Raw genomic sequence first — 12,274 nt, 5'->3', positions numbered from 1 at the left:
AAGTTAGACGTTAAAATATACAAAATGGCAGTAGTTGAAACATTTTTATTTTATTAGCATAAAAAACATGCATATACATATTTGTAACGCCACAGATAATTAAAAACAGAACAACTGTAAATACTGTAGGATACAATCTTTGTGCTTTGTTTTTGTTTTCTTTGAATACTTAAAGGATTTGTAATCCCTGTGCGTCCAAATTTTGAAAAATTGAGTTAAATTACATATTACATGTATAAGCATAAACACATATACATATACACACATATATATATATGTAGATATTCGAGCAATGGCACTTAACGATATCTTGTGCAAGTTCTTAGCCCGAGCTTGGGCCAATTGATTTGGAGTCCTCGGATTTCGTATCTGCTGAGCGCTTTTTAGCCGAAAATTGTAGATAACCCATGCCTGTGGCAGCTTCGTATTCCTGAACTAGGCAATCCACAACCTCGCGCGACTCATCTAGCTCTGAAAGATCATCCTTAAAGATATCCTCACGCCGAAACTGATCAAGAAATGCTCCACGTTTGCGCAGCTTGTCATATTGAGCCAAAGCACGCTCAAACAAGGAACAGATGCTAGTATGATTGGCCAGCATAAGGCCCGAGACACGATGATTATTTTGGACATAGGGTGAGGTTCGGGACAGTGCCACTTGAATAGAGGTAGGTCCCCAAGGAATAAACTGGGCCATCTTCCGCTCGCGAATACGTTGCAGAGATTTGTGAACCTGTGTGGGATCCACTTCGCCCTGGATGATGTTCAGAATAGAGATATAGCAATGATGATTCGTTTTATCTGGTCCAGTGGAGACCATCATATTCTTGGGTTGCAACAGTCGCCGCATAACATCCAATACTGTTGTTTTGCGCACATTAACTGCCGGTTGGTTTACATTCGTTTGATTGGTCAACGGCGTGTAGCCGGTCATCAAGAAATGTAACTGCGGTGTCGGTACCAATGGTGCAGTAATTCCAATGAGATTATTGTTCATGTATGATGGATAACGCAATGTAGTTGTGCTGACACTCATTATTGTAGAGACGAGATTGTTAATTTGGGAAAAACTAGGATTTTGGATATGCAACCGATCGGTGGCAATTCTATTCAGTGCCGTATTATCCAAGACTACTACACTGTCGGCCGCCTGGCACAAACGTCTCAGCGTTAACATAGAGTTATATGGCTGCACCACAACATCGCTTATCTCATCTTGATTTGGAAAAACACTGTAAGTCTGAATTAGCTTCTTTGGATAACGATCCGAAAGACGTTCCATAATATAAGATCCCATGCCTGAGCCAGTGCCACCAGCTATGGAGTGGCACAAGACAAATCCCTCTAATGAGTCGCTGCCATCAGCTTCACGATCTATAATATCGAATACTTCCTCTTGCAGCTTCTCACCCTGGCTGTAACCGGAAGCCCAGTTGTTGCCTGCACCTCCACCATGCTTAGACAGATAAACATTTTCTGGATTGTAGAGCTAAGTTACATAAAAATCATCATTAGTCATAGTTAATATTTGGAATTTACAATGTATACCTTGGCATAGGCTGATCCCATAATGCTATGTATCACTCTGGGCTCCAAGTCCAATAGGACAGCTCGTGGTATATAATGATCGTCATCGGCCTGATAAAAAAACACATCCTTGCGGTCCAAGCTCTCAGTGGCAAAGTCTTCCAGCACTCCACTCGGTGAAATGCCATGCTCGAGGCATAATCGCTTCCAAAACTCAAAGCCAACTGCAAAAGTAAATATTTGTTTTATGAACATATACATATATGCGTATGCATTTCTAAATATATACATATATTATATGCATTATGCTTACTTTGATTGCCGCATTGGCCTAGCTGTAAAGTAATTATTTCGCTTGGCATCTTTCTCACGAATCCGTGTAGGGACTCGAAATTTTCTCCTTTGAATTGCTCTTTTCTAAGTTTACCTCTCAATTAATGTTGTCTTTATTAGTTGAATTTGAGTCCTTTTTAAACGAATAACAATAAAACAAAACAAAGCAATTATTATTAACAAGCAAAAATTTAAACAAATGTCACAGCGGGGAAGAGTTAGAAGCTGATGATAACCAGTGTTGGTTAATACATATCGTGTTCAGAGCTGCCGATTACAGCAAAACAGAAACTAGCTAAATTAAATGGCTAAAAATAATTTATTTCAAATACCGCCAAACATTAATTTGAAAAGCATATCGATGTTTGCAATCGTTCCTAGCTAAAACGTTTACTTAACCTTTTTTAAACCTTGTTCTGTTTAATTTTCAAGATTTCAACTAAAACCTTTCAGATAGAATGAAAGAGACTCTGAAAAAAAAAATCGGCTATGTGGTGACTTTGACAATTCGACAATTTTAACGGAAAAATATTTGTTGTATCTACGTAAGTGTATATGTAGATAATCGATCGCTGCCCATCATTTACTTTTTTGATCTTGAACAACACTGTAAACCGTTTAATAGGATTTTAATCTTCAACAAATATGTCCTTAATTCTGAAACGCAACCTGCTGTACACACCTTGCATTTTAAAGGTATAAAGCAATAAAAAAAATTCCTCAATTGTAATTTATATATCACCATTACACAGCATATGTGCTATAGCTCGAAGGCCGACGGTGTCAAGACTCCAGAACCCATTCCCAAAAAAGGACCCAAAAATTTGATAATAGATGAGAAAGGAGCAAAGTTGCCTAATGGAGGAATTTTTCACGTTCGCCCTCTGAAAGTGCACCTCGACAAAGGTAATACTACGTAATTTCACCAAAAACATTTGCAATTACAATACCTGAACGGCTTGCCCACCTTAATCAAATAGATAAAACCTATAAATGGTGTTTGTGTGGAAGGTCGAAGTCACAACCACTTTGCGATGGCAGACATATACTTGGTTATCTAAAACATGGTTTAAGGTAAGCCAATTACAAATCGATATATATACATTGTTTAAAATATACACCAAAATTATTATTATCTTTTAGGCCCATAAGTGTTAAAGTGGAGAGATCGGGTGAATATTTGATGTGTACCTGTAAACAAACTAAGAACCGACCATTCTGTGATGGAACTCACATCCAACCGCACATTCAGGCAGCAGTTAAATAGATTCATTTACTTTGGAAAATATAATTTATAATATTTCAGGGATTTTGGGAGCTCAGCTAATATATATTAAAAATTGTTCATTTTTCATCTATATGTTCTGCCGATTGTGTGCAATGTTTATTTGTTTATATTTGGAAATTTGTAGTTTTTGTTTATTTTTAGATATGTAGACATAGATATATTGTATATTGAACAATTTCGTCTAACCACAATGTAAGCCAAAATGTTAATACAATTGGACTGTTAAAAATCCTATTAAATCAATAATTTCTATTAACAATGAGTACGTAGATAAATTAATTTCTGGAAATTTATAAAGGTTAAACCTCTTGATTGTCTTAATATAAAGCAAAATATGTATTCTTTAGAAGTCAAATTTGGAACATTGTACATATTTAGATATGCCAATGATGAGAAAGTCAATTTGTCCTCTTGAAAACAAACTAGAAAGATATCCTTGAACTTCGGTAGTAAATAATGACTGAAATTCTAAAATTTATATACATTCATAAAAAAGAATTTTTGATAAATTCCTAAGGTATTTTTTCAATTTAAAATCGAATACCATTTTAAATAAAAAAAAAAATTTCCAAACATTTTAAAACATTTCTTCAATATATTTATTTTTGGTTTAACATTGATAAACTTTTTATTAGTTATTACTTTATATTTTTTTTGTTGTATAACATTTTGTACTACATATTCATGTACTGGTACTGGCATTTCGGTTAACACATCGTTCAATCTTTCTTCAACAAATAATTCATAAAAAATAATAAGCATGCCAAAAATATAGTGAAAGCAAATGGAGAAAGAAATTTGTTTAAAGCTCTCTATAATTCTAGATACTAGAACTTGTTTTGTAAATTCAAATATGGGAAACAGATTATCATGTATGTATGTATATAGAATGAGTATGTAAAGGATTATAAACTAGGCTAATAATAATAATGTATAAATATCTTTACAAATAAAATGTGGCACGATCAATTGACGTTTCCCTAGACGGACTTTATCAGGCGATCGTGGCGTTCCAACAGTTTTGTCTTATTTGCCAAGGTATCGGCGGCGGCACTGGTAATCCTGTCATTTGCCTTGGCCTTTGCGGCATCAACAGCAGCCACCAGTTTATCTTGCATCAAAGTGGTCAGGCATTCGCGGAAGGTCATCAGGAATTCATCGGCATTTTCGCGATTGAAGCACATTGGTGGCTTTAGTTTGATCACATTGTCATTGGGTCCATCGGACGAGACAAGAACCTTGTGGACTTGCTTCATGCGATTGACAACCCAACGGGCAGACTTGGTATCTGGAATACGAGCATCACGATCCTGCACCAATTCAATGCCAACGAAGAATCCCACTCCTCGCACATCACCAATGCATTCGAATTCCTTCTTCAGTTGCTGGCACTCATCCAGAAGGTAATCTCCCAATTTTTTGGCATTCTGTTGCAAACCCTCCTGATCGATTACTCGCATTACGGCGTTAGCTATGGCACAGGAAACCGGATTGCCGCCATATGTATTGAAATAGGGCACTCCGGTGGCCTGCAGGGCCTGAGCTATTTCCTGTGTGGTGACGACAGCACCAACTGGATGACCATTGCCCATGGGCTTGGCCACTGTGACAATATCGGGAACCACATCCTGCGTCTCAAAGGCCCAATAATGACTGCCAACCCGACCGAAGCCGACTTGCACTTCATCGGCAATGCAAACACCTCCATTCGAACGTACTGCCTCATAGACTGCCTTGAAGTAGCCAGGTGGTGGCAATATCTGACCACCGCAACTCTGCAAGCTTTCTGCTATAAAGGCAGCCACACCCTGACCCTTGGCCACTTGGTTCTTGCAAATATCCTCAACGGGCTGGGCATAAAGCTTAGCCAAATCCGCATCGGGATACATTTTATCGGTTATCTGACCATTATAGATATCCGGGCATGGAGCCACATGGACATAGTCCAATTTCTTCTCACCGCCGGGCATATTAAATTTATAAGGCGACACTTCCATCACAGACTGCAAATGACCATGGTAGGCGCTAGAGTTAAAAAATACAACAAAGAAGCTAGTTATGACCAAATCTTTTAATTATAAATCATCAAATGTACTTACTGGTCCAAGGTGATGACATCCTGTCGTTTGGTAAAGTTACGGGCCAAACGCAAAGCCAAATCATTTGCCTCTGAACCGGAATTGACAAAGAAGCAAACCGATAAGGAGGACGGCATCTTGCTGGTCAAAGTCTTGGCACATTGCACCAATTCGTCGTGTAGGAAACGGCAATTAGTTGAAATGGTAGCCATTTGCATAGCTCCGGCCATAACAACCTCCGGATGACAATGACCCACTAAAAGTAGAAACAATTAAAATGCAAAACTGATTAGTTTGTTAGATCAAAACCACCCTAAAGATTTATTCTCTCTAGCTGAGGCAGATCTAAAGCATGTAATGGGGGGAACTTTGCCCCTTAAAGTATGTAATAGGCTAAAAAAGTACTTAATTTTTAGATTTCCACAAATCTACAACTTTTTATTGTTTTAAAGTTTATGTTATATCCAAAAGATATTACCAGATTTCTTTGTTTACATTTTGGAATGCATTGCTTCAGCTGGGCAAAGTTCTTAAATTTTACAGCCCATGGTTTTCGAGTGTCCTATCATAAGTAATTCGTGTTTCTGAAAACCTCCCAAGACACGCCCCAAAATAGACTCCTACTGTACTTAAGCATTTCTCGATCGGCCCACAAGTTTCGAAGAATCTATCATGGTCATTCTATTGCTTATCTGTAGCACTTTGTCTACCTTCTGTATACTCGTACTATAAACATTAGTGTGAAACTAATAAGCATGAAAAAATATAAATAACAAAACGTTGTCTAATCGACAATATATTTAAGAAACGTGCAGGCCCAGGCAAGCCGGATCGGCCATCGCGTGCGTTTCACGTGATAGCTCTAGCCCCTCTAGTCGCATCTAAAACGAGAGACTCGCCTACGGTCGGTCTTATCGTAAAAAACAATGGAATGGAATGAGGGTGCCCACAACAATAGCAACAACAACAAGAAGCACCAGCTCCACCAGCTGGGTGACTGAATGAAATTGTGTTGACCCCCAAACTACGTAATCAGTCGTCGCCATCGTTAAGAAGGCGGTGCCCCGTCTTCTTCTGCCTTCTCTTATTTTTTGGGGCGATCCAGTCCAGTCTGGTCCGTTTTCTTTTCTTTTTCTTATCGTATCGGGGCCTGATGGACCCGGGACCTGGGCCTGTCTGAAAGCCATCACGCTAAATGATCGGGCGTACAGAATATTCTCTCTCTACTTTGACACTATTTTAGTGTCACATATTTTGTTAGTCGGGGGCGACGATGCGCAAACGGCAAATGGCAAACGGCGTCGTCGTTTTAATGATAAGATCGATGCCTGCCCACTCTGACTGCCCATACGAATCACGTGTATTTGCGTGAATGTTATTTTTAGCTAAATTATACTTAGTATGTGACTGACTTAACACAGGCAAAAACACTTGATGGCAAAATTTTACGAACGCGAATTATAAATTAATCGATTTATTTACTTGCCGTGGCAGACAAGAAGTTAATAATAAATTAATCTTTCAAACGTTTTGTTTTTTGTAGCTATAGATTGATTAGACCACTCTTTAGGGGGTGGGGTGGATGGCAACTAGCTGGAGTTACTTTATAAAAGGAAAGAACCAAGTCCAAAGTACAGCTGTGTTCAAAACGTGTTTGCAGATTGCATTGAGGTGGCATTGGCGACTCGATGTCAATCTTATAAAGAATATTTCTTACAAAATGGCAAACAGGCTAGCTCATTTCAAGAATGATCAATTTATATCATCAGCTTCTCAATGCTAAAACTAGTTGGGAATTGCAACAACCGAGTGCATTTTCTATGCCGGCAAGATGTTTGAAACACTTTAAAAGAGGATTGCTTTAAAAACGACTTTCTTGAGTTTCAAAATCAATTTCCTTGTTAAATTACGCCAAGATTTCCTCTACTTTAAGGAACTTTGCCCTTTGCTCCTGACAACGGTTGATTCAAAGATGGAAGTGTAAGAAGGGTTGAGTCTTGTCTATATAAAAATCTTTCTGAAACTAAATTTTTGCACACCTGGATCAACAAACCATTAATAAATTTATATCAAGATCTAACAATTTTGCTCTACTGTGTTTTCAAATACTTTGCTGCCTTTCTATTTCAATATTTGCGACATCAGACAACATATTTCTATACTTTTGTCTAATCGGATTCAACTTTATATTATTTTTGTATGCAGTATATTTGGCCGCCTTTACTTTTTAGATGATATATGTATGTATGTACATACATATGTATGTATGTATGTAGAAAACAATATTAGCAAAAGCAGGGCGTGTGTTTTTATTCATATAAAATTTATCTACGAACAGAATTTTCCATGAACGGGCCCCAGCCAGCTGATTGGATGGGATTGGATTGCCTAGCCTCCTCTTTGACATACATACATACATATATTGAAAATCTAGAATAGGGGCATGAGCGATCGACGATCGCACTATGGACCGACATTAAGAATTTCCATTGGGCTGGGTAGTAGAGTATAGTGCCTCTGATTATCTCAAGTACATTTCCACTCGGCACGAGACGTTCACATGGAACTGATAAGGCGGCCCCTTCAAGAACTATAACAAGTAAAAACTGGCACGAGATCACAAATAACGTGAACATTGCTTGACAAAGACTGCCTTTTGTTTTTCACTATACATACATAAGTACACGTGCGTTTCCTTTGCCTCTAACTTATCACGTTTTCAATTTAAGTTTTGTATTTTTGAGGGCCTAATGCCAGATGACAAGCAAAGTAATTCCATGCTTTATTATTGATGGGGTTTTGTTTGAGGTAAACAACATTACATAAAATCGGCCCTGAAGTCATTTTTTGATAAACAATTTTATAATGTAAAGAAAGTAAGACTTTTGGTAAATCCTTTGTCATCATGATGCCATACAAATCTATAAATGAATAAGATTTCACAGCTGTTTGTTGATTATGGTCTCGATTAGAATATAATCAGTTTTGATTTTGTTATTCAAAAATACATTTAATCAATAACATCAACATTATGTGCCTTTACCCCCCACTATAAATAGCAATAGTTGGACTATCGGAAAGTTTTGTTTTCGCTAAAAGGCAATGTCCCCAAAAAAAAACGGCTAATTTCCGGCCCTTATCAGTTCGGTTAGTCAGTCAGTAACAACACAACATAATTTAATAGGTACATTATGATTATCAAAGGGCAGTGGCAGCATTTCATATAGAATTTCTGAAGAAGTATAAACAATTGATTGATTGATTGATACCTCTTCCCTTTAAGTTTGGGTCTAGGAAAAGTATATTATATCTTTTGGCATACACATTTGAAAAAACGCAAAAACAAAAAAGAAAACTTTCCACACCCATAGCATAAAATTCTAGGGGGTAAGAAATTGAATGGAAAATTTTTTTTGCTTTTGTCAAATTTCAATTTTTCAATTTGAATACAGTCAGCAAATTGGCAAATTGGTTGCTTTACGTCAATCTTCGTTGCTGGGCTGAAATCCTCCGTCCATTCCCCGTGCCCCCCATGGGTCTGGGTGTATGCACTTGATTGTTTTTATTTTTTTGTGTGGTTCATATTTGCTATTATTATTTTAATCATCAGATCGAGGCCCTGTATCGGGGCCCGAAATCCAGCATCTACACACAACACAAAATATTCAGTCCATGATAAGGCTGAGTCAGTCGCTTTGGTCGGTCGCTTGGCCTTCCGCCCGCCAGCCAGCCAGCCAGCCAGCCAGGCAAGCTAGGCAGCCAGCCAGTTAGCTGTAGCCAAAGGTAGGGAGAGTAAAATGAGAAGTGATATTGCTATTGCCTCTATCGGGGCCTGAACATGCCCCTAATGTCTGGTGGCGATGGGACAAATGGGCACTGTGGCGCAACCTTGAACTTGTTGCCAAATGTTCTGAGGCAGTAAGCTAAATTGGGTGAAGGGGCCACTTGAGATCTTGTTCATTATGGTATATGGTAGGCACTTTCTTTTATTATACCTGCATATTATTTTAGGGTCTTTTTGTGGACTCTCAGCCATGTCGTGTGCCTCCGTGGCCATTTAATGTTTCACGTAAACAATATCAACACACTCACAATTATGATTTACGAGTTTTGGACACATAAAGAAAAATTACCCATTTGAATGCCCATTCATCGGGCCCCGGCTCCGTATGATCGTCATTCAGACAGAAGGCAAGGTAATAATATATGTTATGACTTATATATTTATATACTGTTGTTAGGGTCTAGGCTCTTGAAATGGGATAGTTAGTAATGCGACGTAAAAAAAAAAAACTATTATGTATATAGTACTCTTGGGAGTTCTTGATAATTTTTTACTTTGCACAACTAAACTTAATAATTATATTAGCACTTACCATGAGCCACATTGTTGATGCAGTCCAGATAGCGAGTGCCCTCTTCATCGAACATATATTGACCCTGTCCACGTACGATTTTCAAAGGATCGGAGCGATAGAAAAGTTGGCATGCTTGTCTGTTTATTGCGGAAAAGAAAATCGAAAGATGTTGTTAAGTAATTGAAAATAACAAACACATGCACTTTATATAGAATGAGACGCACTAGGAAGAAAGAATCAGCGAATTAGTCTAAATAGAAAATGACGTATTAAGTGCAAGTATCTACGTAGTATACCTACTATAACGGGGCCTAATCACAATGATAGTCAGTGAACTTTTTATTGGGGAGGGGATTTCGTTTTATAGGTTGATTAGGTTAAACTTTTTGACGCTTAGCCCAAATGATAAATATATTTGTTGAAACTTTCATATCTTCTTACGCTCGTAAGCGTTAAATTTAAACAAATTAAAACGTTTGCCCAAAGACTTAGCATCAGGGTTGGATTTACATAAGTGAAGGCTTTGGGGCCAATATATATAATTTTATTAAGAATTTCAAAAAATTAGAAATCAAATCTAAGTCGAAAATTACTTTTTTTTTGGATTCTTCTAACAACGATTGGACCGTTATTTAAAGACATTGGCTTTCTGTAAGGACCTTTCTCTCTGTCATAAACATTAAACATTTTGCCACAAATAATGCAATTTTAAGGATACAAAAATTGTATATCTCAACTGTAACCATATTTACTGAGAATGTAATTTGGCAACAGCATTTGAACTCGTTTTCCCTTTTAGTTCTCAATCAATAAAAGGCCAAAAATAAATTTTTCGTGTTAGCTGAATGTAGATGGCAACAGAGTAAAATCACAAAAGAGTGAGAAAATGCGGATTTAAGAACAAAAAAAAAAAAAAACAGTCTCTTGTGACTGTGAGTGCGAGAGAGCAATGTGAATGGGGCATTGGAGGGGCACCTTAACGGATGACTGTTACATATTTGGGGGATGCCGATGCGGCGGATACTTGACCTTGACAGCGAAATGCTTATTCAAGGGAAGGTCTTTTGTTTCGTCTTTTGACTTTAGTACTTATAAAGACAGCTAATTGTGGCTACTTAGGTTTATATTATTTTTTTATGCATACATAACTTATGACATATAGACATAGTTAATAACTAAATTGAATACTAACCCGATATGTTTGTTGCGCAGCTTAATCGTTTCCGATTTGGACAACTGCTCGGTGGCCACGGATTTGAGTTGTTCAACAGCGAAAGGCATTTTTATTTAATTTATTTTATTTCTTTAAGTATTAACTTTTTTAACTTGAGCGCGCACTTTTCAAAGTGATACTATTTAGGTTGATGCTGCTTGCTGTGGATGCTGGATGTTAATCCCGGCAGGAATATAAAGACTAGCACGGAATGTTTGGCGGTGTTAGGTGGGTGGACTTGGAAGCCACTTTCACGTCTTTGGGTGCTTAGAAATTGTCGCCGAATGACAAATTCTCTGTGGGAGTGTGGCATTTTTATAACAGAATCGCGGCGGCCCACTGTATCGCTGTTAATATGGTCTCTGTTATATTTCCTGCATGAATGCGCTAGTGTGGGTGTGTGTGTGTGGTTGCCTTACAGTCACTGTTAAAAGTCGAGACAAACGTGACTCTCTCTCTCTGTCACTATTACTGCTCTTTCTCTTTCTCTCTGCGCCTGCTATTGGGCCGTATGCAAGACATAATACACTGCCAGACACTTTAATAAGAACACCCGAAATTTGTTTTATATTCGTTCTGGCATGTTAAAACTCTTTATACTCTTGAATTGACTTTAATTTAGAATCAAAATTTAATGATTTCCCATGAGAATACATACATAAAGTTGCCAATTTATAAATTTGTTTAATTAAGAAAAAAATAATTATGAATGAAGTACAAAAAAAAAGATGTTTACTTTCGGTCACTTGAATAAGAGCACTTGGTGATAATGTTTAATTATAATTATGCGATAAACAAAATTACGTTTTCATTTTTTTAAAAAACTACTTACTAATTGTAGTCAGTAAAGTAGGTATAACGGCAAACCATCGAAATCAGGAACCAAATTTTTTACCCTGAGATGATTGGTCTTATATCTTCTCTATAAGCGCTAACAGTGGAGCCAAAATTTTGGGGGTAACATGTTTTAGGATCAAAGATATTGAATTGGCTGAATCAATTTAATAAGAAATGAACCAATTGGGGGGGTTTTATCCCCACCCCCCCACGACCTAACAATTAAAATCCCTACATCTTATGTTTTTGCTTGCTTTTAAAAATAAAAGAAAAATGTATGAAGTATTAAAATGTAAGTTTCAATAAATACCATATCAAAATTAATAACCAACTGAAAATTACATATTGAGAAAATATTTCCTTGTTTACGTAACCATGATTAAAGATAAGCCGAACAACAACAGCACACTTGCTATACATTATCCTAAAGAACAAAATCCAGGTAAAGGATCAAGAGCAAAGATCAAGTATTTAAGTTTCGATCTGGTAATAATAACTGTAATTACTATTGTAATACAGCCCCTAAAAAACTTAGAACTATACTTTTAACTAATAAAGGAGATAAAGCAGGAGGAAGAAGTCCCTATTTCTTCTTATTTGGTGTGTATTTTCTTTGGTCTTCCTGTTTGGCGTCATTTTA

General features: G+C 37.2%; 2 protein-coding genes and 1 long non-coding RNA gene across 3 annotated transcripts; 1 reads left to right on the top strand and 2 right to left on the bottom strand.

Moving 5' to 3' along the window:
- Nucleotides 1-31: 31 nt before the first annotated feature.
- Nucleotides 32-2,091, bottom strand: LOC137573062 (tubulin gamma-1 chain). The gene is made up of 3 exons (XM_068284898.1): nucleotides 1,841-2,091; nucleotides 1,549-1,751; nucleotides 32-1,489 (listed from the first exon to the last, which is right to left on the bottom strand). The coding sequence occupies exons 1-3, from the start codon at nucleotides 1,887-1,889 to the stop codon at nucleotides 323-325; spliced, it is 1,419 nt and encodes a 472-aa protein (XP_068140999.1). The 5' UTR covers nucleotides 1,890-2,091; the 3' UTR covers nucleotides 32-322.
- Nucleotides 2,092-2,436: 345 nt separating this feature from the next.
- On the top strand, nucleotides 2,437-3,410 carry LOC137573064 (uncharacterized). The gene is made up of 4 exons (XR_011031801.1): nucleotides 2,437-2,556; nucleotides 2,613-2,766; nucleotides 2,841-2,934; nucleotides 3,004-3,410. It is a non-coding gene; the product is annotated as an uncharacterized lncRNA (long non-coding RNA).
- A 313-nt stretch (nucleotides 3,411-3,723) lies between these two features.
- Nucleotides 3,724-11,107, bottom strand: LOC137572938 (alanine--glyoxylate aminotransferase 2-like). Its single transcript, XM_068284791.1, has 4 exons — nucleotides 10,777-11,107; nucleotides 9,603-9,721; nucleotides 5,248-5,482; nucleotides 3,724-5,173 (listed from the first exon to the last, which is right to left on the bottom strand). The coding sequence occupies exons 1-4, from the start codon at nucleotides 10,863-10,865 to the stop codon at nucleotides 4,129-4,131; spliced, it is 1,488 nt and encodes a 495-aa protein (XP_068140892.1). The 5' UTR covers nucleotides 10,866-11,107; the 3' UTR covers nucleotides 3,724-4,128.
- Between the last annotated feature and the right edge of the window lie 1,167 nt (nucleotides 11,108-12,274).

The sequence above is a fragment of the Drosophila tropicalis genome, unplaced genomic scaffold (assembly GCF_018151085.1).
Source record: "Drosophila tropicalis isolate 14030-0801.00 unplaced genomic scaffold, ASM1815108v1 contig_393, whole genome shotgun sequence".
Classification (NCBI taxonomy): Eukaryota; Metazoa; Arthropoda; class Insecta; order Diptera; family Drosophilidae; genus Drosophila; species Drosophila tropicalis.
This window is presented reverse-complemented; position numbering and strand designations above follow the sequence as displayed.